General features: G+C 32.5%; 1 protein-coding gene across 14 annotated transcripts in view; it reads right to left on the bottom strand.

The window, feature by feature from the left end:
* ASCC3 (activating signal cointegrator 1 complex subunit 3) overlaps positions 1-23455 on the bottom strand; it is a 217716-nt gene that overhangs the window by 138900 nt on the left and 55361 nt on the right. For 13 of the 14 annotated variants that reach the window (XM_045573232.1, XM_045573233.1, XM_036413368.2 and 10 more), the window contains 5 exons: positions 19789-19989; positions 18936-19076; positions 9335-9499; positions 4978-5154; positions 1349-1420 (listed from right to left, as the gene is read on the bottom strand). In XM_045573232.1, the coding sequence (XP_045429188.1) occupies positions 1349-1420; positions 4978-5154; positions 9335-9499; positions 18936-19076; positions 19789-19989 (756 nt within the window). The remainder of the gene's footprint in view (positions 1-1348; positions 1421-4977; positions 5155-9334; positions 9500-18935; positions 19077-19788; positions 19990-23455) is intronic. The other variant, XM_045573230.1, reaches the window with a different exon arrangement.

The following is a 23455-nucleotide window of genomic DNA, read 5'->3' as shown; positions in this document are numbered from 1 at the left end:
TGATAACTAAAAAAAAAAAAAAAAAAAAGAGGGGAAGAAACACAACTTAGAAACTCTATTCTATTAGGAACTTCTTTATTAACTTTGTAATAAAAGCAGAGGACCACAGCTTAAAGTGAAGTGAATGTATCACTTCAAGGAGATGGAAAAGGGAAAATAATCCAGTGGGGGGTTCTAAACCACTGAAAACAAACTTCCACATGGGCCTCAGTCATCAAAGACCCCCGTGAAGTAGCAATTCTTGTGTGATGAATTAAATAAAGGTTGGCTAGTCTTGTTGAAAGAGATATCTACCTCAGCTTCCAAAATCCAAATGTGCAACAATCCTCCTTTCCAAGTATCCACACTACAATTTCACTCCTGGACATACTACAAAGGCAACTGGCAGAAGCTGCCATGGATCAAGGTACATGAACTTACAGGCCAAATAGCAGTTGGCAGAGCAACTTGCAAATAGAAGACTTAAACAGAACAATCCCTTTTAAAAGACTGAAACAGAAAAGATCTCAGTTTGGGGCAACTTTTTCAAAGTTACACACATAACATAGGTAATTTAAAGCAATGAAAACGATAAAGCTTTGTTCTCAAATTGTGTTGCAAAAGAGCTTTTAACTTGAGATGACTGCATTAATGTAAAAGACTAAGGTGCTGCCTTAGCAACTCAGCACTTACAATCTGAAGGCACTGGCTTGGGCATTTATAACACTAGCAATACTAGAGGTAACTATCAACTAATGGGCCATAGACCTGATGAATTTTATATTTCCCACTATTCCACCTCACTAAGGATGTTAAATCTTTGAAGATGAGGCATTCATCACAATCAAATTATATTTACCAAGGATTCCCCTTGCTATAAACTTAACCACAAGATTTCTTTATAACCCAGTTTAATAGGATCTGTTCTGCCGGAACACAAAACCTAAAAGAACAATATTGCATAAAACACACCATTACTTTTTTAATCTAACATCTTTAATCTAAATGTTTATTTACATTTTCTATTTATGATGCTGTGATATTTTTGGATAGGAATAACATAATACATAGGTTACAGAAACTCTAGGAATAACTGAGAAAAGATAGGGAATAAAATGGGTTAACAAATGGAAAAACATACACCAACAGAAACTATTTTTGGGTGGAAGAATTAGCAGTAATTTTCTCCCTGCTCATTTTTGCTTTTTGGTGTGCCCAAGGGTTAAATTTGCTTAAACTCTCTTTTTGCTCAGTCTCTTTTATAGCAGTAATATTTACACAACATTTAAAAAATACAAAGGCCAAAGAACAAGGGTCACTGTATGAAGCAAAAACAGCATTATCTAAAACAGAACAAAATAAAGTATACCTGGTGTCCAGCCTTTACTTGCTTCAGGACACTTTCATAACATACTTCATCCATGTTATTCAACTGTTGTACCTTAAAGTGTTTAAAACAAACAACAAAAATCAGATGAAGCAATTATAAAACTTCTTACTACAAAAATACTGCCAATTAAAATGCATCTTTATTTACTTTCAGACTAGCTAGAATGCAGAAATAGCAAAGGCAATATAAATATCTAATATATAAAAACCTGATAGAAACAAGCACAATTAAAAAATACAAAGAAAACACATCACACAATACTTTCAGAGTACTAAGGGTGCCACATCTTTTAAAGACAGTAATTTTAAGGATAATATACTACTCACACATATTAACTTTAAATCATTTTAAAGTTATTTTCTCTGCTTTTCCCCAACAAGTCCATTCTTTAGGCTGTTTTTCTTCTATAATCTATAGAGTTTTCCTATGTAATTTTCAAAATCACCAGAACACTACCAATAGAATGTCATGGTATAGAACACTGAAATCTAAAGAAACACTGTTTCTGTAATGTATATGTAGAAAGGTAGATCATTTTCTACAGTAACATATTTCTGGTTAATTGGAAATTTAATATCAAATTTATAAATTAAGAAAGGGTTTCTTTCATTCTTACAATTAATTCTGAGCAAACTGTCAATCAAAAGGAAGTGGTTAACCCAAAGGAGAAGGCATATGAAATAGCCCATGTATTTTTACTTAACATTTATTAAGAGTTTGGAGGGAATGAAAATGTCATATATCGATACATCTGAAATGACTATGATTTATATTTTTTGTTTTAATAACATAAACACTTCAGCATTCAGAAACTCTTGTTTTATAATGACTACAGTAGATAATCACAAGATAATTTACTCCCCATTAATGATTCAGAAAACAACTCCTCCAAATAAAGTGTAGATTTAAGTTGAGTTCTGGCCAAAGTAGTTACATATTTCAAATTAGACATGTCACACACACCATTTTCCATGTTCTTCCATAACAACTGAATCATATCATGACATTTTAAATGAAACTATGAGAAACTTATAAGGATTTCTTCTTAAAGGAAATGACAAATTAACAACTGGTTAGAAAATATATCAAACACCCTTAGGAAATGCATAATGGTTACCAACTGTACCATATATTTCAGCTGAGTGTAAAAATAATTCACTTTAGTAAGACAAAAATCTATATCTATAACATAATTAATTTATTGTTTACACTATGTAAGATATGTAAAAGTCTTTTTTAATTTTGCCATATTTCTAAACCTTCAAAATAATTATAATGGTTCATCCTCTAAAACCATTACTTTTATGATTATGATACTAACATATTGTGGTGAAAATAGTTTGCATTTAATTAGCTTTAATTGATTTGCCAATTTGTATGATGAGATGAAAAAAGATTTAAAGTAGCTGACAAGTATCTGAAAAAATTTCCTTTTCTATATTTTTCTGTTTTAAGTATCTGCTATCATTTAAATGGTTAAGCTGAGAGAATACTACAGCTATCAAGAAGCAGCTTTACAAATGTCCTGATGATAAATTAAATTAAAATTAAATTAATAAACATATATAAAGACATGATTAAAAAAACAAGCAACAAGTAATACTTAAAAAAAAAAAAACCCAAAAAACACTTGTAGTAATTAATGAAGGAACTTTTTTTTTTTGTTAACTATCACTATATCATAAGCTATCTTCACGTGCATAAATTGGAAATGACATCTTGCAATTCTAAAGGTACGTTAGTTTTCTTCAATGTTGATAGAGCATATTAACTCTTGAAGTGACAGTCATTTCTGATATTTTTTAGCTGAGTATTTTATTTATAATAATGTAAAATAGACCTATTTTATTAATAATATTGTTTTTAGATAAGAAATAATCTCATATAATAAAGGGCTAATATGCAAATCAATCTAACAGCAGAACAACCGGTTGCTATGACATGCACTGACCACCAGGGGGAAGACGCTCAACACACTAGCTACCCCCTGGTGGTCAGTGCACTCCCACAAGGGGAGTGCCACTCAGCCAAAAGCTGGGCTCATGGGGAACAGGCCTAAGATGTCAGATGCACATACCCTGAGGGCTCCTGGACTGGGAGAGTACAGGCCGAGCTGCATGAATTTTGTGCACCAGGTCTCTAGTGTAATATATTAATAATCAAGAATGACAGTTTTTTAAGAGATCATATGGTCTGTGAAAATTATCCTAAAGATATTTCTTCTACAGATTAAAAAAAATGTTATTAAATAGAATGATAAATATATAAATTTAATGCAAAATAAAGTATTCCTTCATGATATTTAAAAATAAAAGTCAGTAATGGATAGACCTAGAGAACATTATAATAAGTGAAATATGTCAGTCAAAAAAGACAAATCCATATGATTTCACTCATATGTGGAACTTAATGAAAAAACTGAAATACCAATCAAAATAGAGACAAACTCATAGATACAGAGCAGGCAGACAGCTCTGGTGGTAGTGGTGATGGGTGGGGAGGGGCTGGGGCAGGTGGCAGTGTGCGTACGTCTAGGGATTGAGCAAAAAAACTGAGAGAAAACAAAGGGATAAATTATTTAAATAAATAAACAAGCACAAATCCAAAATAAGCACTTTAATCCTTCAAATGGTACAAGGTAATACTAACAAACTAGATAAACAAACTTTTTTTTTTTTTTTATAAATATATTTTATTGATTTTGTACAGAGAGGAAGGGAGAGAGATAGAGAGTTAGAAACATCGATGAGAGAGAGTCATCGATCAGCTGCCTCCTGCACACCCCCCACTGGGGATGTGCCCGCAACCAAGGTACATGCCCTTGACCGGAATCGAACCCGGGACCCTTCAGTCCCCAAGCCTACGCTCTATCCATTGAGCCAAACCGGTCTTGGCAAGATAAACAAACTTTTTAAAGTATTATAAGGAATTTCAGAAATGCTACATATATATAATTAGTATGTATCAATTATAAAACAAACTAAATAGAGCACCTCCCTTAATAGTTGCTACATATGATTATTTTCAATTGCATATATTATTTAGTTTAAATAATATACCAACATATGTATTATTGGTTAATGAGAGTCTTTTATTATTTCACACTCTCCTTCAATCATATCAAAATAACTTTTTGAAATGCATATTCTTATATGTAATTTGTATTCCTAGTTGAGAATACAAAATATACTTTGATAATAGCAATGCAAACTACTATAAGCAACTTTTTGGAGAAGAGATTACTCTAGTACATATAGTGGAGAAAGTTCTTTGTCTAGGACAGTGTTCAGCAAACTGAGGCTCACAAGCCATGTGGGGCTCTTTGTCCCCTTGAGTGTGGCTCTCCCACAAAATACCACGGCCTGGGCGAGTCTATTTTGAAGAAGTGGCGCTAGAAGAAGTTAAGTTTAAAAAATGTGGCTCTCAAAAGAAATTTCAATCATTGTACCGTTGATATTTGGCTCTGTTGACTGAGTTTGCCAACACCTGGTTTAGCATATTGTATTTGTAATGCTACTCAAATGGTCTTTTGGAGCCACTAAGAATACTAAATACACCAACAGAAATAATTTTAGAAAAAAGGCATAATTACTAAAATGAATACTTACCTTATTTGCACCTTTAACCCCCAGAAATGTTTGTCCAAGAGGAACTGGTCGAAAACGGCCATCAAAGAAAAAAAGGCCAATGTAGGGATTAACGTGTAAAAATGCAGCAACATCGAGGTAGTTGGGTAAGGTTGCAGAGAGGCCAAGAATCCTTATCATACTCTGTGTAGATTCAACCTATGTGGATTATTTTAATTAATGTATAAAATAGATTCAACCCATCTGGATTTTTATTAAGTTTAAAATAAGTTTTAGTAAATATAAAGTATGAAACATTCACAATTAAAACAAGATCCCCCAAGAAATATAGAATATTAACACATAACCTAAAAGACAGGAAATATGAAAGAAAAGTGGCCTAACTGGCATCAGGGATGATATAAAATAACTGAAATGTATGTTTAGTATATTTTCTGAACTAGAAAAATTGTATTAGTTAAATGTTTTCTTCTTTTTTTTTTTTTCCTAAAAATTTATCAGGGTCACAATAAAATACAGTAAATTCCATAAATGAGAATATAGGCCATATTCTCGTATGACAATGTTATATATCTAGAAAAATAAAACTAAGGAATGGCCAAAAATTATATTCACTTCACAATTAAAATGCATTATTATGATCCCATGATGCCCCTATCAACAACTTCACAGCAGTTTTCTGCTCAGTTGAGAAGACTCAAGAAAAGTGGTCCAAGTGAGTACTATGAATACTTTCAGAATCATCCATCCAACAACACTGGCTTAGGACTTAATCTTTAGTCAATGGTGATACAGAACTAAATTAAAACACAGATTCACAATTAGATAGATATGGATGAAAATTAAAGTACAAATATAATTTAAGAATAATGGTTGCCCTACTTTTTACTATGAATTTGCTTTTAAAGAAATCTTACGGAAGTCAGCAAAAACCCAAGTCCAAACCAACAAAAATGAAGGAATTCTAAATAAGATGACCACACCCATTATTTAAGTAATCTCATTTACAATTGGTAAGAACTTTTTATAGGGTTTAGAGTGATGATTTTTAATTATACAATAGTTCTAGGTAGTACTGGTGGTTATATGAAAGGAAAAAAAATGATTTTTTATTTTAAAATCATTATTTACAACAAAAATTATTAAATATGGTACCCTACAAACACCAGAGATACTTTTCTGCTAAAAATCTATTTGAAAAAGAACTGTTTTTTATCTAAGAATACAATCCTATAATTCTCAATATAGATGAGACTATATGAGAAATATAACATTTTAAATAGTGATAATTTGGAATTTCATAGCCTAAGCCAAATCTCAAAGCTCTACACAATGTATCTATTCACCTAGAAATTGTTAATTGTTAAAAAAAACTGCCAGGGGTCTTTATCCAGCATTTTGTAGGGTTCAGGAATCTGGAGAAGGTGCTGTGTGTAAATTAATCAGGCGTACAGAGATGAAACATAATTTTGGAAGGCATTTTGGGGAGCCAAAGAAGTTTGGCTAAAGGAACCAAGTTTTTTCGTCTCTCTAGATCCTTTGCTTTTTATTAACACAAACTGTCCTAAAGCAAGGTAGATATACAATACATATCAAAGAGTAAGGTTTGGTATACAGAATCTATTGTCAGATTGGGAAAACTGCCTACAGCTGTTCAGGTGTTTGGTCAGTAGGAGACAATAACATGTAGAATAAGATGGCCTCAGCTATCTGGCAGCAAGCAATCATTTATGGATCCTTTTCAGGTTTGGGGAAATACCCTCAGCCATTTCCAACAGGCAATAACATATGTGATTCAGCCCTTGCTGAGTCCTCAAGTTCCATCAACCTTTTGATGATATTCTTGCATTTATGACCTGCTGAAATTAGCTTCCGGCAAAAAACTATAAAAAATTATATTCTACAGCATCCTCTTTATCATTAGCTCTAAAATGAAGCAATAAATTTTTATGATGTTAAAATCTAAGTTTGAATAGTCTCCCTAACTCGTGAAAACAGTTAAGAAGACAATATTAATTCAATGGTGTTAACTTCAACAGATTTGGCCTTTTTTATACTTTTCTCTTTTCCAGATTGCTTTCAATTATCCCTAATACTACCATGCAACTCAGAACCAGAACAGAACTATACTGCATTAGAATAGCTCCCTTAGGCTCTTGTTAGTTACCAATGTTGAAGTGCTATGTAAAACACTGCCATCTACTGTAATCATAAGGAATAAATAAAACAGGTACTTTACTATTTAATAACAATAGTTGCTAGTGCTGTGCTAATACATTGGAAATATAATTAAAATCTAGTAGGGGACACAAATGAAAGTATAATTAATTATAGCAAGTTGTGAAATTACAAGGAAGACAAGTAAGTGCTAAAAATGTGCAAAGAAAGGAAATATAGAGAAGTCAGAAAAGATGTAATTTTATTGAGTGGCACACTCAAAAGAATAGATTTTTCAATAGATGGATGTGTAGAATGATGGAGATATATACTTTTGCATTTATAACCCTTAATCTCATAACTAAAAATATACTCTGACTTAAATACGACTAGTTTCATCTCTGAAAAGTGTCAATAGTGCTGGATGGAAAATGGAGAAGGAACAAATAGTTTTGTGTGGCCGGACCCTATGGGTACTAAAAAATATGTAGAAGTTAAAATTAGATGGGAGAGCCAAGATGGCAGCATAGGTAAGCACCTATACTTTCTGCCTCTCAAAGCCACATGAAAATTACAACTAAAAGGCAGAACTACCACCCAGAACCGCGGGAAAGCTAGCTGAGTGGAAGTTCCACAACTAGAGGTGAAGAAAGTGCATTGAGACTGGAAAGAGGTTTGGAGGCACGGAAAGAGCTGGCACCTGGATGTGTTACTCTTTTAATTGGGAGGGAGATACAAGCTCCTGCTTGCTCTGAACTCCAGTCACTCTGAACTATGAACAACAAAGTGACAACATATCTATCAACAAAGTGACAACGTACCTACCAACAAGTGAAGCTAAAAACCAAATGAATAGAAAAATCTCATGAACCTAATAGACTGGTGAATGTAACAGAATCAGGGGCATGGAAAGAGAGCAGACTGATAGTTCTTGTGGGGAGGGAGCTGTGAGGGGTGCAGGAAGAGACTGGATGAATTGCTTACACCTGTGGATGAGGTCAGTGTATGTGGGGGGGTGGGGGCGGGGAAAGCCTGGAGTGGGGTGGGAACTGGGTGGAGGGGAGCTATGGGGGGGAAATGAGGAACATCTGTAATAATCTGAACAATAAAGATTTTTTAAAAAGGGGGAAGTTAAAATTAGACAGATTAGGGTTTCAATAGTCTCTAATGTCAGCTAAGCAAATTGAATATTTTTCTTAAGATAACAAGCAGCAAGCTATAAAATTTATGAGTATAGTAGTTATGATAAACTATATAACTGGAATCTGAATATATTATGGAAGTGTCAATGTATAAAAATATTAACATATATCTATGTTACATTATATTGCATATTTCTATATCATATTAACATATATTTACATAATTATATTACTTATAATAAACCTATAACATATACTTTTAATATATTTTATATATTTAACTTTATAGGATATATTTATAAATTATATATACAAAATTATACCATTATGCAGTTTTAAATAATTTACAAAATATTTATAAATTTATCATTGATTTAAAATGTACAGGATACACACATCTATTTCCTCCTTCGACTGGGGATACTCAAATAAGAAAGATGTCCCAATCAAATCCCTTGTAAACATGCTAATGACAGGCCTCCTGGTAAATGTACTAATGATATTTATTTGACCTCTAATGTTCTATAGTTGCAGGAATGTCCATATCTTAATAGCTGAGGGACATGTTCTCTCTAAATGGTCAATCTAAATAAACCTGAAATATGGCTTCCTGAAAAATACCACTAAACTACAGAAGTAAAATCAAAACATCTCATGATCAAAATAGTTCTCTTTTGTGTAAATGATACCCTGCATACTTCTTTTGAGATCTCATATGTAAAATACAGGAGAAGCGATTGGGCATGGAGAGGAGAGAATTAAATGAAATTGCTAGTATTTTCCTTTGGTCTACCATGGGTTTAATACTGCTTAGCCAATATTAGATTTAGCTTTGCGATACAGGTTTAGATCAGAAGTTTTCCAGTATTTATTTTAGTTCAAGAGACTTCAATAAAATAAGACTTAAAAAAGAAGGTAGGGTATTTATAACATGAAAATGAAAGAGCCAAAGTTTTCTCCACAGTAAAATTAACTTTATCCCCATGAGCAATACATATTAATATTTTTTTGCATGCTACATTTAAATTTAAAAAGTTATTCAGACCTCCATAAGAAGCTTTTAAGTAACTTTCTCTTACCTGTCGTAAAGTACGTGCCACAATGCTTTCTAACACTGGTCCTCTATCTTCATGTAGTAAATGAACTTCATCAAGAATGAGGAGCTTTACAATTTGTGAAAGAGCTACATCCCCAACACTCTTTCTTGTGACTACATCCCATTTTTCTGGTGTGGTCACCAGCATCTATAAGACAAGAAAAGATAGTCAAATTAAAAACCTGAAAAAGTCATATAGATATTTAAATTTTAATTGTGTCACCCAAAAAGAAATATGATTGGCCACCTATGTGTCAGTACAGATCAAATAAAAAGTGTTAAAAAATAACCCAGAATGATATCTAAATCACTGTAGGCAATGGTCACTTCAACAAGATGTTTCTCTAAGTTGTGATATTAAATAGTTATTTAAAAATTATGTAGTCAGTCATTCAATTGTAGGGTGACATGTACAAGAGTCAAGGTTTGGTTTTTGTTTGTTTTTTTAAGTATCTTACAATGAAAAAAAAATAAGTGACACTATCTTTTAAACCTGCATATTCTCATAATGGCCTTTATTTGAAGAGGGACAAAGGAGTGAACAAAGCATTAAATGGAAATGAAACAGAAACCAAGAATCCACTCTAGGAAGTCACTTGTTTTTATATCTATCCAAATTTAAAGGAAACTTTACTATTGATACTAGTTTTTTTTAAAAAATGCCCTATAATATCAACTATATATGCAGTACTTTACCCAAAAAAGTGATACACATACTACAACATAACTGGCAAATAACAGGAACCCAAACAGTAAGCCACTGGTGATCCAGGGCATATAGTGCCAGGATACTTATGAGAACTTCACATAAGTAGACATTCTGACAAGAAGCTCTGATTATATATCTATTTGCTTTTCACCAGGTGAGTTGTTTGCGTGCTCTAAAAGCATACTGTGGCAGAGAAAAAGATGACAAGATTAATAATATCTTCTACTCTAATAACATTATATTAGGAAATAATCTTGTAAGTGGATAATTCAAAGAACACATGAGGTAGCAAATGGAAACCAAAGCTATTCTTAGCCAGGACATCAGATTATAGACACTGTTACATTATTTTGTGTATCACTAAGAAGTTAAAAAAAAAAAAAAAAAAAAGCACTAGAGAGTAAATTTTTAAAATGTGTCTTACAATTGATGAAATATGACACATTCCGTTGAAAATGTTAGAATCTATTAATAAGCTAAAGAGTAGTTCTCATGAATGTTTGTTAACACATCCATGGTGAAAGCAGTCAGCCTGGAGTTGTTACAAATAACATTCAAATGCTATAGATGTAAACCAGGCAACAGTTTACAAAATTTAGGAAGTCTATCTTCCTTTTAAAACACATAATCACATACCTACTCAATCAGCAAGCTTATAAATAATATGAATGTTTTAATTTAAAGATTAAATCTAAAATGTCACATGGTTTATATTCCAAGGACCTATGTATAATTACAGTTATACTAACCTCTGCTATACACATGTCAGCTCTGATGGATGGCAGTAGCCCCCGTAATAGAATCTGACAGCTAGCGGATTATATCTGCCCCTTAGAACTCCACAACAAATCAGTTAGTTCCAACTACTCCCTTTTCTGTATTTTTTTTAATGTTCCTTCCTCTCTCATCAATTCACATGTAAAACCCAAAGTCCTCTTAAATATCTACTTATAGTTATGTTAAGGATGACAGTCTTCAATTATAAAATGAAAATATATAAATTAGGAAATCTTCAAATATAAAGGTATTCTTACTGCATATTCTTTGTTGAAAAGATATCATGTGGTCAAGCTACAACATGTAATCTTAGTATTTCTATTACATGTTTAAAAACATTCTATACTATTTTTAGTTAAAAATTTCAAAAGCAATATTAAAGAAACAATGTATAATTCAATAAAACATCCTATAACTTTTGAAGGAAGAGAACATGGAGTGCTGAGTAGAGGGGAGAATAAGTTCCTATAATATGTAATTCAAAATCAAACATTTAAGAAAATACTTTCTAGACCACTTGTGTTTACAGCTAGAGTAGAATTCCTTATAGTTCTTTTGGTTGATTAAAAACACTTTCCAATAATCCCAGAACATACATACTGAAGTCTAGTGTCATTGTATAAGCTTGTAAAGGATACAATCCTTTAGTTTTACCTAGGACTTAACTAATTACACATAGAGAAAAATACTAAAATTGTTCATACTGCCATATGTATAAGCTATAAAGACCTTGCTCTCATCATTCTGGCTGCTTGTCCATAATACCCCAGGATCTCAACCCACTAAGTCTTGTAGAACAAGGGTGTGAGATCACTTAACAGTGATTCCTCTTTTGTTCACTCACAAAGACAAGTCCTTAATAGGGGTGTCGAACTCAATCAGAGAAGGGGCCAAAATCTAAAATCCAGCCTAAATCGCAGGCCGAATGGTTTACTGAACAGTCATAAACTGTCATTGTGATGGAAACGCAGCGGAGTGCAGTGATGACAGCGCGGTGCGGGCCACATTGCAAGGCCCGGCGGGAAGGATTTGGCCCGCGGGCTTTGTGTTTGACACATGTGCATGTGAATAACTGGTGAGAGAAATTGGTCCTGTGATAAGTCCTGTTATGTACCACTGAGATAGGGAACAACAGAGAACAGGTTTCCTTGGCTTTTGTAAAGTAGTCTTCTTCATGGGACTGGTAAAAGTACCCTGAGAAAGTTGGGGGGAAATCCTCTCTCATATGACCTTTAACATTTCATAGGCACTTCTCTTTCCTACCACACTTGCACAGCTCAGTTTAGGATAGACTTCTTACTAAAATAAAACACTTTAGGATGTCATATTGTAATACAAAAATACTAAGACCTCAAATGTGATGGGCTAAAAGCATATTCTATAGCTCTTCATGACAATGATTCTAAAAAATACCAATTTTTTTCATCTCTTCAAATAATTCCAGATATTCAATATTAAGAGATTTTACTAATTCAAGAACAATTAAGCAAAAGTTTGTTGGGGATCTACTATTGGGAAGAAGATAAAGAGAGGATTCTAAATCTTAACAAATTATGGCAGAATATAGGCTGATGAAAATGAGCGCATAAGGTAACTAGTTTTCCTTACTGCTTACCTGCTTATATCCAATATTATGTGGGATCTTTCTATTTTACTTAGAAAAAGAAGAAAGGCAGGACATGCATACGATTTAATCACAATCTGTGGTTATTCAAAGAAGAATTTCTCAATAGAAGCTTATGACTAAGTCACTCACTCCATGTCCGTGGTTAGAAATATAAAGAAAAAGCCAAGAAGTTTACAAGCTTATATTTTAAGAAAGAAAGAAAGAAAAAAAAGCCAGCAAAGAAGTAAAATTGGTCAAAACTTTTCCACAATGTTATGAAATATAATGGTCACCTAGGAGGGGGCAGAGGAGGGCAGCTGACCCTATACAAGCAAATGCCACTGACTCAGCCCATAACTACACAGAGCCAAGTGAAATTACATCTTTTTCTGTACTTTTTTTCTCCTCTCTCTCCAACTTCCTACAATCTAACAAATTTTATAGCACTGAAAAGGACCAAACACACTTATATGTTACTGGCTTTTAAGTGCCGGTAGCTTAACAGAAACTTACATAACACTAAAAATGAGGCACAAAAATTAATAAAGGAGAAAAGCAAATTCGGCCAAAGGATTAACCAAAGCAGTATCTGTGATTAGGTATAAAAACTGGCTCTAAGCTTTCTTGACACCCGATTGAAAAACTGGGAGCATTCTTAGAAGATGGCAGCAGAGGAGTTTCTAGTGCTCAGTCACTGCCCCTCAGAAACACCAATTTAAACAACTATTCGTGCATGAAAATAACTTCACAAGAGCTTAGGACTCTAGGTGATGGATTACAGTATGTGGATGAAGCACAGAAATAAGAAACATTGAGTAGAAAAGATAAATTCACATTACCACCATCAACACCCCCTTCCCCCCCACCTAAGCCCAGGCAGCCCAACAGAGATAGCTGCCTTATTGGAGAAGGAAAGTAAATGAGTAACCAATTCACTTCAGACAGCCTGCCCCAGCACCAGGCCTACTTTCCCTTAAGGCCTGTGGTACCTGCCCTGAGAGGCTCCCAAAAACCCAGGTTCCTGGTTCTACCATCTACCTAATGGCTCTAGCAGCCCAAGTAAGATGGCTCCCATGTTCCCAGGCAGAATCCATGGTGCCAGGTTACCAGCAGGCCCTGGGAATCCCAGCCCAGGACATGAAAATGTGCTCAAAATCACTAACAATCAGGGAAATGCAAATCAAAACCACAATGAGCTACCACTTAAACAAACCTGCTAAACCCCACCCCTTTTACCTAAGGTGTCTGTTTTGGGTTGATTTGTGTCCCCACAAAGAGACTGTTCAAGTCCTAATCCCTAATACCTGTACATATGACCTTATTTGGAAATAGGGTCTTTGTAGATGTTAACATGATAAACTTTGCAAGCAGCATTGGTATGTTTAAAAATAAATTTTCTAATTACTTTGCTATTTTTACTTAGTTAATATCCGTAAGAATATGGAACAATCACATGATAGGAAACAGTAACTAAGTGTTGATATAAAACAAACAAAAAATAGAAACCATTAATAGACTATGACCCCCACTCCTCTCTGTGCTTCTCTAACACTATGAAGCATCCTATTTTTTCCCAAAGGAATACTCATGAAAGAAAAGAGTCTCATATAATACACTAGAGGCCCGATGCACAAAATTCATGCAAAAGTAGGCCTTCCTTCCCCCAGCTGCCCTTTGGCACCCGGGACCCAAAGTGGTTTCCCTCTAGCTGCCCACAGGCACTGGAACCCAGGCTTCAGTCACAGCCCTGGCTTCATCCGGAAGGATGTCCAGTCTAATTAGCATATTATGTTTTTATTATTATAGATAATTTTCATTCACTGGACAGATTGTTATGCATCAAAAATTATCATTCTCTTACTACCCTCTCCAACCCAAATATATTAAGAACAAAACAGTGAAAAGCAGTAGTTTATATACAGAAGTATACTTTTCAAAGCATTGTAATATTTTATAGCTTTAAAATCTTAAAAAAGTAAAAATAATTAATAACTAACACTAAGATTTCCATGATTCTTCAAAATAATTTATAGATTTCTTACTAATAAAATTAATGAGATATTCTTTAAATCAGAACTCTCATTACTTCTTAATGGTAAGCCTTCAATGCAAAAAACGTTTATTTTGGCAAATAATTTTTACATTTCATCAGGGATTTTAAAAGTGGTAGCCTTCTAATTACATTATGTATAAACACATGGTGAAAACTATTAAAACAAATCACAAACTAATCATTGTTCTTCAAAATAAAAACTTTCACATTTTAGATTCTAGTCCCTTTGTATGGATATCTCTCTTAACAAAAGGAAGTTTAAAATTTTATTTTGGATATTAATTGCTTAATTAGATAAAATTGGAAATGCAAACTGAAAAAACACACAAGAAAAAAAATACTCAATGTTTATAGAGTTACAAAGGACTGAAAAATCATTACTGCCCCTAAAAACACACTAATTATGTTTGTGCAGTCACTTGAAAAATTAAGCTTAAACAGTCAAGAATCACCTTCAAAATATAAAAGAATAGTATTGTTGTTTTTATTCAGCTTCTAAAATAAGTACTATTAAAAACAAATCCCAAACCAAACAAAGAGGACAACTAGGGAAATAAGAAGCAGCATTATAACAAATAGAATACCACAATGATTTCTAAATTAAATCAGTACAACAGAATATTTATATTTTGTCATTAAGACTGGGTTTTTCAACCTGTTTAAAAACTGTATCCGTACTTAAGTAGCTTAGAGAATAATGATTTCAAAAGATTAGTATTCTTCACTTATTTATGAAACAAATAACGAAGTATTTTAATGAACTAGAAAATGATTTTATCTTCAGTATCCTGATTGTCCTAAAGTATGGCAGAAGTTCAGATCTTTACAAAATCCATAAGTTGAAACAAATCCTTTTGTGCTGATAAAATCTACATTGTGCATCATGTTTTATAAGGCAGCTTAAATTTATGTTTCTTTTTAGTTCTTAATACCAAATAGAACATTGAGTGAGAGAAGATCTGAGGGAGGGGGTGGTGATGATTTATAAGTAAGCTATAAAACTATGCTGTATTTTCCAGAGCAAACTATAATCAACATAGTGATGTGGCAATTTCAATGCCTAGATAGGTAATATAAAGATATATGGGCTGAAGTTAAACTGATTTCTAATATGGCCATAGATCACTGTAGGGAGAGGAGTGGGGGGACTGGAAGAAACTAGCCAACACAAATGCATATATGCATAGCCCATGGACACAGGCAACATGAGGTGAAGGGGGAGGTGGGAGGTGGCAGGGGCAAAATGAAGTGGGGATAGCGGACATCTGTAAGAGAGAGTCCCAAGAATGTCAAGAGAGATTCTCAAGTATATAGCTGAGAACTCTACCAAAATAGGATCAGAACAAAGAAGGCCTAATGTTTGTAAACATTTTCTTAAACTGAAGACCAGAGACTGTAAGACTAAATTCTACAAAAGCAAAGTGGCTTAGCAATAATTAGCTGCTTCTGAAACTGTGACAGAATCTGTACGCTGGAACTATATGCCACCTAACAAAAGGAAAAGCAGGGACACTGCCTCAGCCTCTGTCCTCTGAATTGCCATAATGCTTCCTCCAAACACTCTACTGTCACTGTCCAATAGAACTTTCTGTGAAGATAGTAATGTTCTATATCTGCATTATCTAATTCAGTAACCACTGGTAATTACTAAACAGCTGAAATGGAGCTAGTTCAAATGAGGGAAAGAATTTTCAATTTTATTAAATTTTATTTAATTTTAATTTAAATAGCCACATGTGGCTAGTGATTACTACATTGAAAGCCCTGCACTATAACCCTAATTTAAGAAAATAAAGAATACATAGCAGGTGTGTGTATGTGGTCCTTTCCAACGATCAGCAATCCACTTTGTATGGTTAGTTAATGTCATTAAAATTGTTGTGGACATGTAACTATTGACATGAATAGCTGTTCAGGACACATTGTTAAATAATAAAAAAGCAGGATATAAACAGGTTTTTTGCTTGACTCTATTAAAAAATAGCCAATGCTCAAGAAATCATGTGCCAAGCACTTTCCTAAATAATTCACGTGTATAAAAATCAATTAACTTCAATGTACCACTATGACCATAGTGCCTTATATCAAATATCTTAGCACAAAAATGAGAACATACTTGTGATTGAGCATTTATGTAATTTTTGTTTGTCTATTATTAAATTTGTTATTAATGAAAAAATATGCATTGAAATGAACAGGAAAAATTAAAAAACTAAAACTATTAAAAAGCAATTACCTTAAAATATTGTAATAAATAATATTAGAGTGTTGTGGGTATTTTTTCCTACATTTAAACATTTATAATCTCTTTTGAGTCACTTTAGATTTCATTGCCTTTAAAGCATTGTATTCAGGGGTTCAAATTTAGCAAAATAATTTTTAAAAATAGTTACAATCCCCATTTCACATTTTTATAACTTGTTATCTCTATATTCTATGGTTTCTTAAGATTGCATAGTATTAGGTGGGAAAAGTTATCAAATTAAACTGAAAATATAGAGTCATGTAGGAATGGACATATTATTGGACTGTGCTATACAAATGTAAAACTCCCTTCTCTATTGTATAAACTTAAAATTTTAAACATAGTCAGGTCATTGTGTTAAGTGCACAAATTATGTAAAGAGAACCAACATTTGTTAGAGAAAGTTACTCTATGTAAAAATATAGTTTAATGAAAGCAAATTTAGAATGCTTAAGGGAAAAATCTAAATGATATCAATTCTCTCAAATTTCATAGAGAATATTACAAATTTGATCATATATCAAAGACTAGGGAAAATCCTTTTAATTAAAAGGCACTTTAAGAAATTATTAAAATAGCTCCAGGCAGATGATATTAAACTAATGATGATAAAAGGCAATTCGCATTTAATATATCAAATATAATTATTGATTTTTAGAAAAATTAATTTGGAATAATAAGATTTTACAAAAATGTTATGGAAAAAAAGGCATGAGTTTGGATCAACTTTAAAAAATTATCTATGAAAGGCAACTGGTAAAATTGACACAAATATCGATTATAATGCACTCATCTTTTTTAACCCCAAAATACATTTAACTGAAACCTGGCTTTTTTTGTCATGTGGTTCAATGTACCTGTTATCTGTGGGTTGAATGGTAACACCCAAAAAGATATTCACCCAGAAATTGAATATAACCTTATTTGGAAAAAGGGCTCTTTGCAGATATAAACAAGGTAAAACATCTTGAGATGTAGTCACACTGGTTTTGGAAAAGACCTAAATCCAATGAATAGTGTTCTTAGAAGAGTAGAGTAGGGGAAATGACACCCAAGGAAGAAAGCCATGTGAAGACAGAAGCAGAGATTGGAGGGATGTGTCTACAGACCAAGGAATGCCAAGAACTCCAACAGCCACGAGAAACTAAGAGAGAGATGTGGAAAAAAGTTCTCTATCAGAGCCTCCAGAAGAAACAAACCCTTCTGACACCTTGACTTCGGTCTTCTGACCTCCAGAATTGTGAGAGTTAAGTTTGTGTTAAGTTTCTCAGCTTGTAATAATTTGTTATGGCAGCCCAAGGAAACATTTAACACACCTTCCAATCACATTTTAAATCAATGTTCATTAAATGCTCCAAAAGCTATTATCATCTATTTTCTATCAAACTTCCCTAAATTACCCCATTAATATCTGGGTATTTGGCATTTTATTTATTAAAAGCACTATAAACATCACCTTACTTACATACTACATCCATTAATGATAATCTAGTTGTATATCTAACATAGTTTTTGCCTATTCAGTCATATTATCCTTGAGGGCAGAAATTGTGAATCTTAAATGTTTTTGCTGTCATGCATGACACCTACCCTGTTTCCCCGAAAATAAGACAGTGTCTTATATTAATTTTTTCTCCCAAAGTTGCGCTAGGTCTTATTTTCAGGGGATGTCTTATCTTTCCATGCGCTAGGTCTTATTTTCTGAGGATGTCTTATTTTCGGGGAAACACGGTAATGGAGTGCTATATCCAGAGCATGATTAAGTAACTTCCTATGTGATGAAATAAAAAATGACTAAAAACTTTTTCCTTTAATTAAATAATTCTTATGGAATGTTTTAGGATACTAGGAGACTAGGGGATTCATTTAAATATCCACATATTATTCTCCTCTTACAATAGAAGTCTATCTTACCCTTACGCCCTTTTGTTTCAAAAGAACAATATTTATTATCAATAGACTTGAAATCCATACCAGGAATCTAACTCAAGATACAGCAAAAATTGCAGTTAGAAGGGATACCATAAAATGAAGCCCCACCATAAACCTCTTTAGTAGATGTGGTTATAAATAAAATTCATTAAATTATGTGTGTATTATGTTTTATAGTTACTTCAGATATAAGCATTTAGCAATTTTCACAATTAACTGAAAAAAAAAAAAGGTATTTTAAAAATGTAAGTATGCAAAATACCTGAGTTCGTAAAATTTCACTTTTTGACAACTGCATATCACCAGTCAACTCTTTCACAACGAGGCCCAGTGGCTGTAGACGTTTGCTGAAGTAATTTGTCATTTCAGCTGCCAAGGCCTTCATTGGAGCAACATACACAATCTGTACCAAAGAAACAGTAGCTTGACGAATGAGCAAAAACTACAATGTCATTTGTTTTACAGTAGTCAATACAAGTCATAATTTATTGCAAAATATGATTCTAGCCACTTCTAGTGAAAAATCTTAATAGCAATATATGAAAGGTACTTACCTTTGTTGGATAAGTATACAACTATTAAAAGAACAATGGAATTTGTTTATAAAGCCTTACCACCTGGAAAATTGTTTCTGCTTCAAAGCTAAATGTATTTTCATAGATTTTCACAGGAGTAGTGGGATTTTTATAACACAGAGATTGACTTAATAGTAATTAAGTAAATCAAGCAGCATTCTTTATGTCAGTGGTTATCAACCTTTCTAATGGCGTGGCCCTTTAATACAGTTCCTCATGTTGTGGTGACCCCCAACATAAAATTATTTTCATTCCTAAGACCATTGGAAAACACAGATATTTACATTACGATTCATTAACAGTAGCAAAATTACAGTTATTAAGTAGCAACAAAAATAATTTTATAGTTGAAGGTACAACAACATGAGGAACTGTATTAAAGGGTTGTGGCATTATAAAGGTTGAGAACCACTGCTTTATGTGATTTTATGTACAATAATCCTAAAAGACTTACAAACTTCATATAACATGGACAACGACCAAATATAATTTTTAGTTTTACAATTTTAAAAGCTGTTAGATGGCTTGTTGATATCCTACCTTAAATTCATTCTTTTTGATAACACCTTGTTGAAAATGTTGTCGAATTTCATGCAAAACTGTAAGCATTGCAATGTTGGTCTTTCCAGCTCCAGTGGGGGCACAAATCAGCATGTTCTCATTGGTATTATAGGCAGTCTCAAACACAATTGATTGAATTCTATTAAGTCTTCTCATTCCTTTAAAAGCCAGCTGACCAATCTAAAAAAGATCCGACCCATTATAAGTAATAATGTGACTGACCCATACAAAATGGTAAATATAAACATTTACTTCCCTTGATTAAAAACAATAACACACAAATGACTAATTTGTTCATTCTCCCAAATGTGTCCTATATTTAAATGAAAGTATGTACAATTGAAAGCAATTCACAACTATTATACAATTCTATTGTAATAATGCATTTGGGAATTGCAATTCATTAAATTTGAAAACAATATGATAATGGATCTTTATTTGTATCTTTGTACACAATCATAAGTATAAAACAATATAATAAGTTAATAAGGTAAGGAAACAAAATTAAACATAGGTATCTTTTGAATATATAAATGATGATATTCTAGTTTATTTATATTGAAAATGATTAATGAATGTGCAAACCAGAAACTTCTTAGTGATATAAATCAATGAAAATTTGTTTCAATATCTTATGGATTGTTTTAAATAGCTTTTTGAAAAGGCAGCTATAATCATAGGAATAACAGCTACAGATTACATTTATTCAGAGTTTACACTACAACATACACAATTGTTAGCACTGTGATATAGTCCTTATTTCATTATGAGAAATAAGGACTATATGAGTCCTTATTTCATTATGAGAACAATTCTATGATATAGATACTATTGGTACGTTGTTTTAATAGAGAAAAAAATTAAGACCACATATGCCCTAAACGGGACCCTTTAAAATGTAAACCCTTGTTATCTTTCACCACTGCTATTCTATGTACAATGCTCTGAGATTCTTTGTGATTTTGCACCATCTATAACGTCTTTCTTAACACTGACAAAGGCATCATTATTACTTAACTTCAAGTTCAACTGTAATTTCTGGTTACCTCTAATTCCTTAAGCAATTATTACATTTACTTATTTACACTTTGCCGTATTTAAAATGATTTAAAAAACTTCCATTTCTCTTAGCTGCTAGACATTCATATAACCCTGTTTTTATATTGTCATTATGACACTTAACCACAAATATTGAAATGATTTGTTTAAATGTATATATGGCCCATTGGAGTGAAACTAAGGATTCAGTTTTATTACTCATATATTTCCCTAGTACCTAACCAATTGCTGGGAACATAATAAGTCTGTAAATAAATTTTTATTGACTAATAAATAAATTGAATGAATGAAGGGGAAAGTCTTAAAAACATATGCATTGCATGCTGGGACCGGTTTTGCTCAATGGATAGAGCGTCGGCTTGGGGACTGAAGGGTCCCAGGTTCGATTCCGGTCAAGGGCATGTACCTTGGTTGCGGGAATATCCCCAGTAGGGGGTGTGCAAGAGGTATCTGATCGATGACTCTCTCACCGATGTTCCTAACTCTCTATCTCTCTTCCTTCCTCTCTGTATAAAATCAATAAAATATATTTTTTTAAAAAGATATGCATTGAATACTTATCATCCTCTACAGAAAGAGTAAACTAGAACTAACCAAAATACATATATAGCAGTTTAAAACAAAACTATATTCAACCATAAAAATTTACTTCTTATATTCTTAAAGATAACTGTTAAAGCAAGAAGTAGACTAAAACCTTAGAAGAATATCCTGACAAACAAACCTATTTTATATGGACGTTTACAACACTGTATTAAAGTCGACTCATAACTATTATTATACGAAGGAGATATCCATTTAAGCATTCATTTTCTTAACAAAAAGTTAGAGAGTGTCTAAAATGAGCCATACAATGTATTAGTTGTGATTCTTTTTTTTTTAAAGTGTGTTAGAATTTATATTACATCATTTTAATTTTCTACAGTAAAGATAAACTATGTGCTGAGGTATCCAAGGGAAAAGTCACTAAGAAGAATGCCATTTCAGGTAGAAGAAAAAAATATTAAACACCTAAAGGTAGTAGTGGTGTGATAGAGATGGGAAAGTTGGCCATGACCAAACTATGAAGAACAGACTACATAGAGAATCCTCTAGAAACCTCTGAAGTTTTTCCTAAAAGATAATATAAAGAAATTAGCAAAGAAGTTAAATAACAGTTAACCCAAGTCCACACTGCTAACTGTAGAAGAGATGGGACTTGAACTGTTTGTCTTATTTCCAAATACAAACCACCATCAGATTTATTGTTTAAAATAATATATTATACAATGATTTATTTTTCTAGTCAATTGGTGTCTACATTCATTTCCAAAAAACTGTGCCAAAAGAAAACTTACAATATACTTGCACATATACACTCTGTTAAAGAAACAGCAAGTTACAAAACAAAATTTTTAAAAACTCCAAAAATTTATAAATGATTTCTAACAGTTCATTGTCTACCCTCTTTCCCAGAGTTTATTTTTTTCTCTCATTTTGAATTTATGAAGAATAATGAAATAATTGTCATCATTAAACTTGTTGGTGAAAAAATAAATGTGTAAAGACAGCAATTGGAACAATCTTTTAAAATTATCACTAGAGAACTAGTATATTTCTACTTGTGCCTGAGAGCTAGCTACTAGAACATGAGATAATTAAGCTAAAGTTCATTATGAATAATGGATTTCTCCTATTTGAATAATATTCAAATTATATTCACAAATACCTTAAAACAGAAGAGTGTGTTTATATCAAAACTATTTTACTCCAACTTAAAAGTATGTAATAATAATATTCATTGTTTTATTTATATTATCTAATTAAATGGTGCTAAAAATCATTGCTTCCAAACACTTGTAATTCCTCTAATAAAAGAAATATGTATTGATTTTACGCATTAACGAATGCATAATGTTAAATTGCAACTATTTTTCTAAGCATTTTAGGATTTGCTTTTATTCCGAAAACTGTGTGTCTCATGGTTCATTTATCATAAAGGTTTCATGTTTGGCCCAGATAGTCATTCTAAACATATAAAATTTTCACTTTTAATTGGTCTTAACTAAGCATTTTCAAAATATGCCATAATCAGCAGATCAAAAGTATTATAAATGTTAAAGCTTTCTCCTAAATCTACTTGTCTATATACATTTTGGATTCATCAGACTACAACTAGTAGTGGATCACCACTGACTCATAAGGTAATTCCATAGAATTACATCTATGTATCTAACATCCCTTATCAAAGACTGGCTACATAGGCTGCCCTCAAGTACACAGTGTACTTTTCAAAATAATCGAATGCTATTTACCTGGAAGACCAACAATGTACCCTAAACATACTTTGTTAATTGTTTATAATAATCAAATATAGGTACTTATGCATCCAGTAAATTAAAAAGCACTAACAAGATATCAGAACAATGCCATATCTTCTAATCTAGTATATGTATTGGATGCTTAAGTTTAAAACATGCTCACAGTAAACATTACAATTTCAGCATATATATATTTAGAAAAAATAATACAGATATCCAAGATATACACTGCATGACTTTAATGGTTTAAGTTCCCTCTGGTTTCATATGGTTTAGGTACAAAGTTT

This window comes from Pipistrellus kuhlii, unplaced genomic scaffold (genome assembly GCF_014108245.1).
Source record: "Pipistrellus kuhlii isolate mPipKuh1 unplaced genomic scaffold, mPipKuh1.p scaffold_m20_p_5, whole genome shotgun sequence".
Taxonomy (NCBI): domain Eukaryota; kingdom Metazoa; phylum Chordata; class Mammalia; order Chiroptera; family Vespertilionidae; genus Pipistrellus; species Pipistrellus kuhlii.
This window is presented reverse-complemented; position numbering and strand designations above follow the sequence as displayed.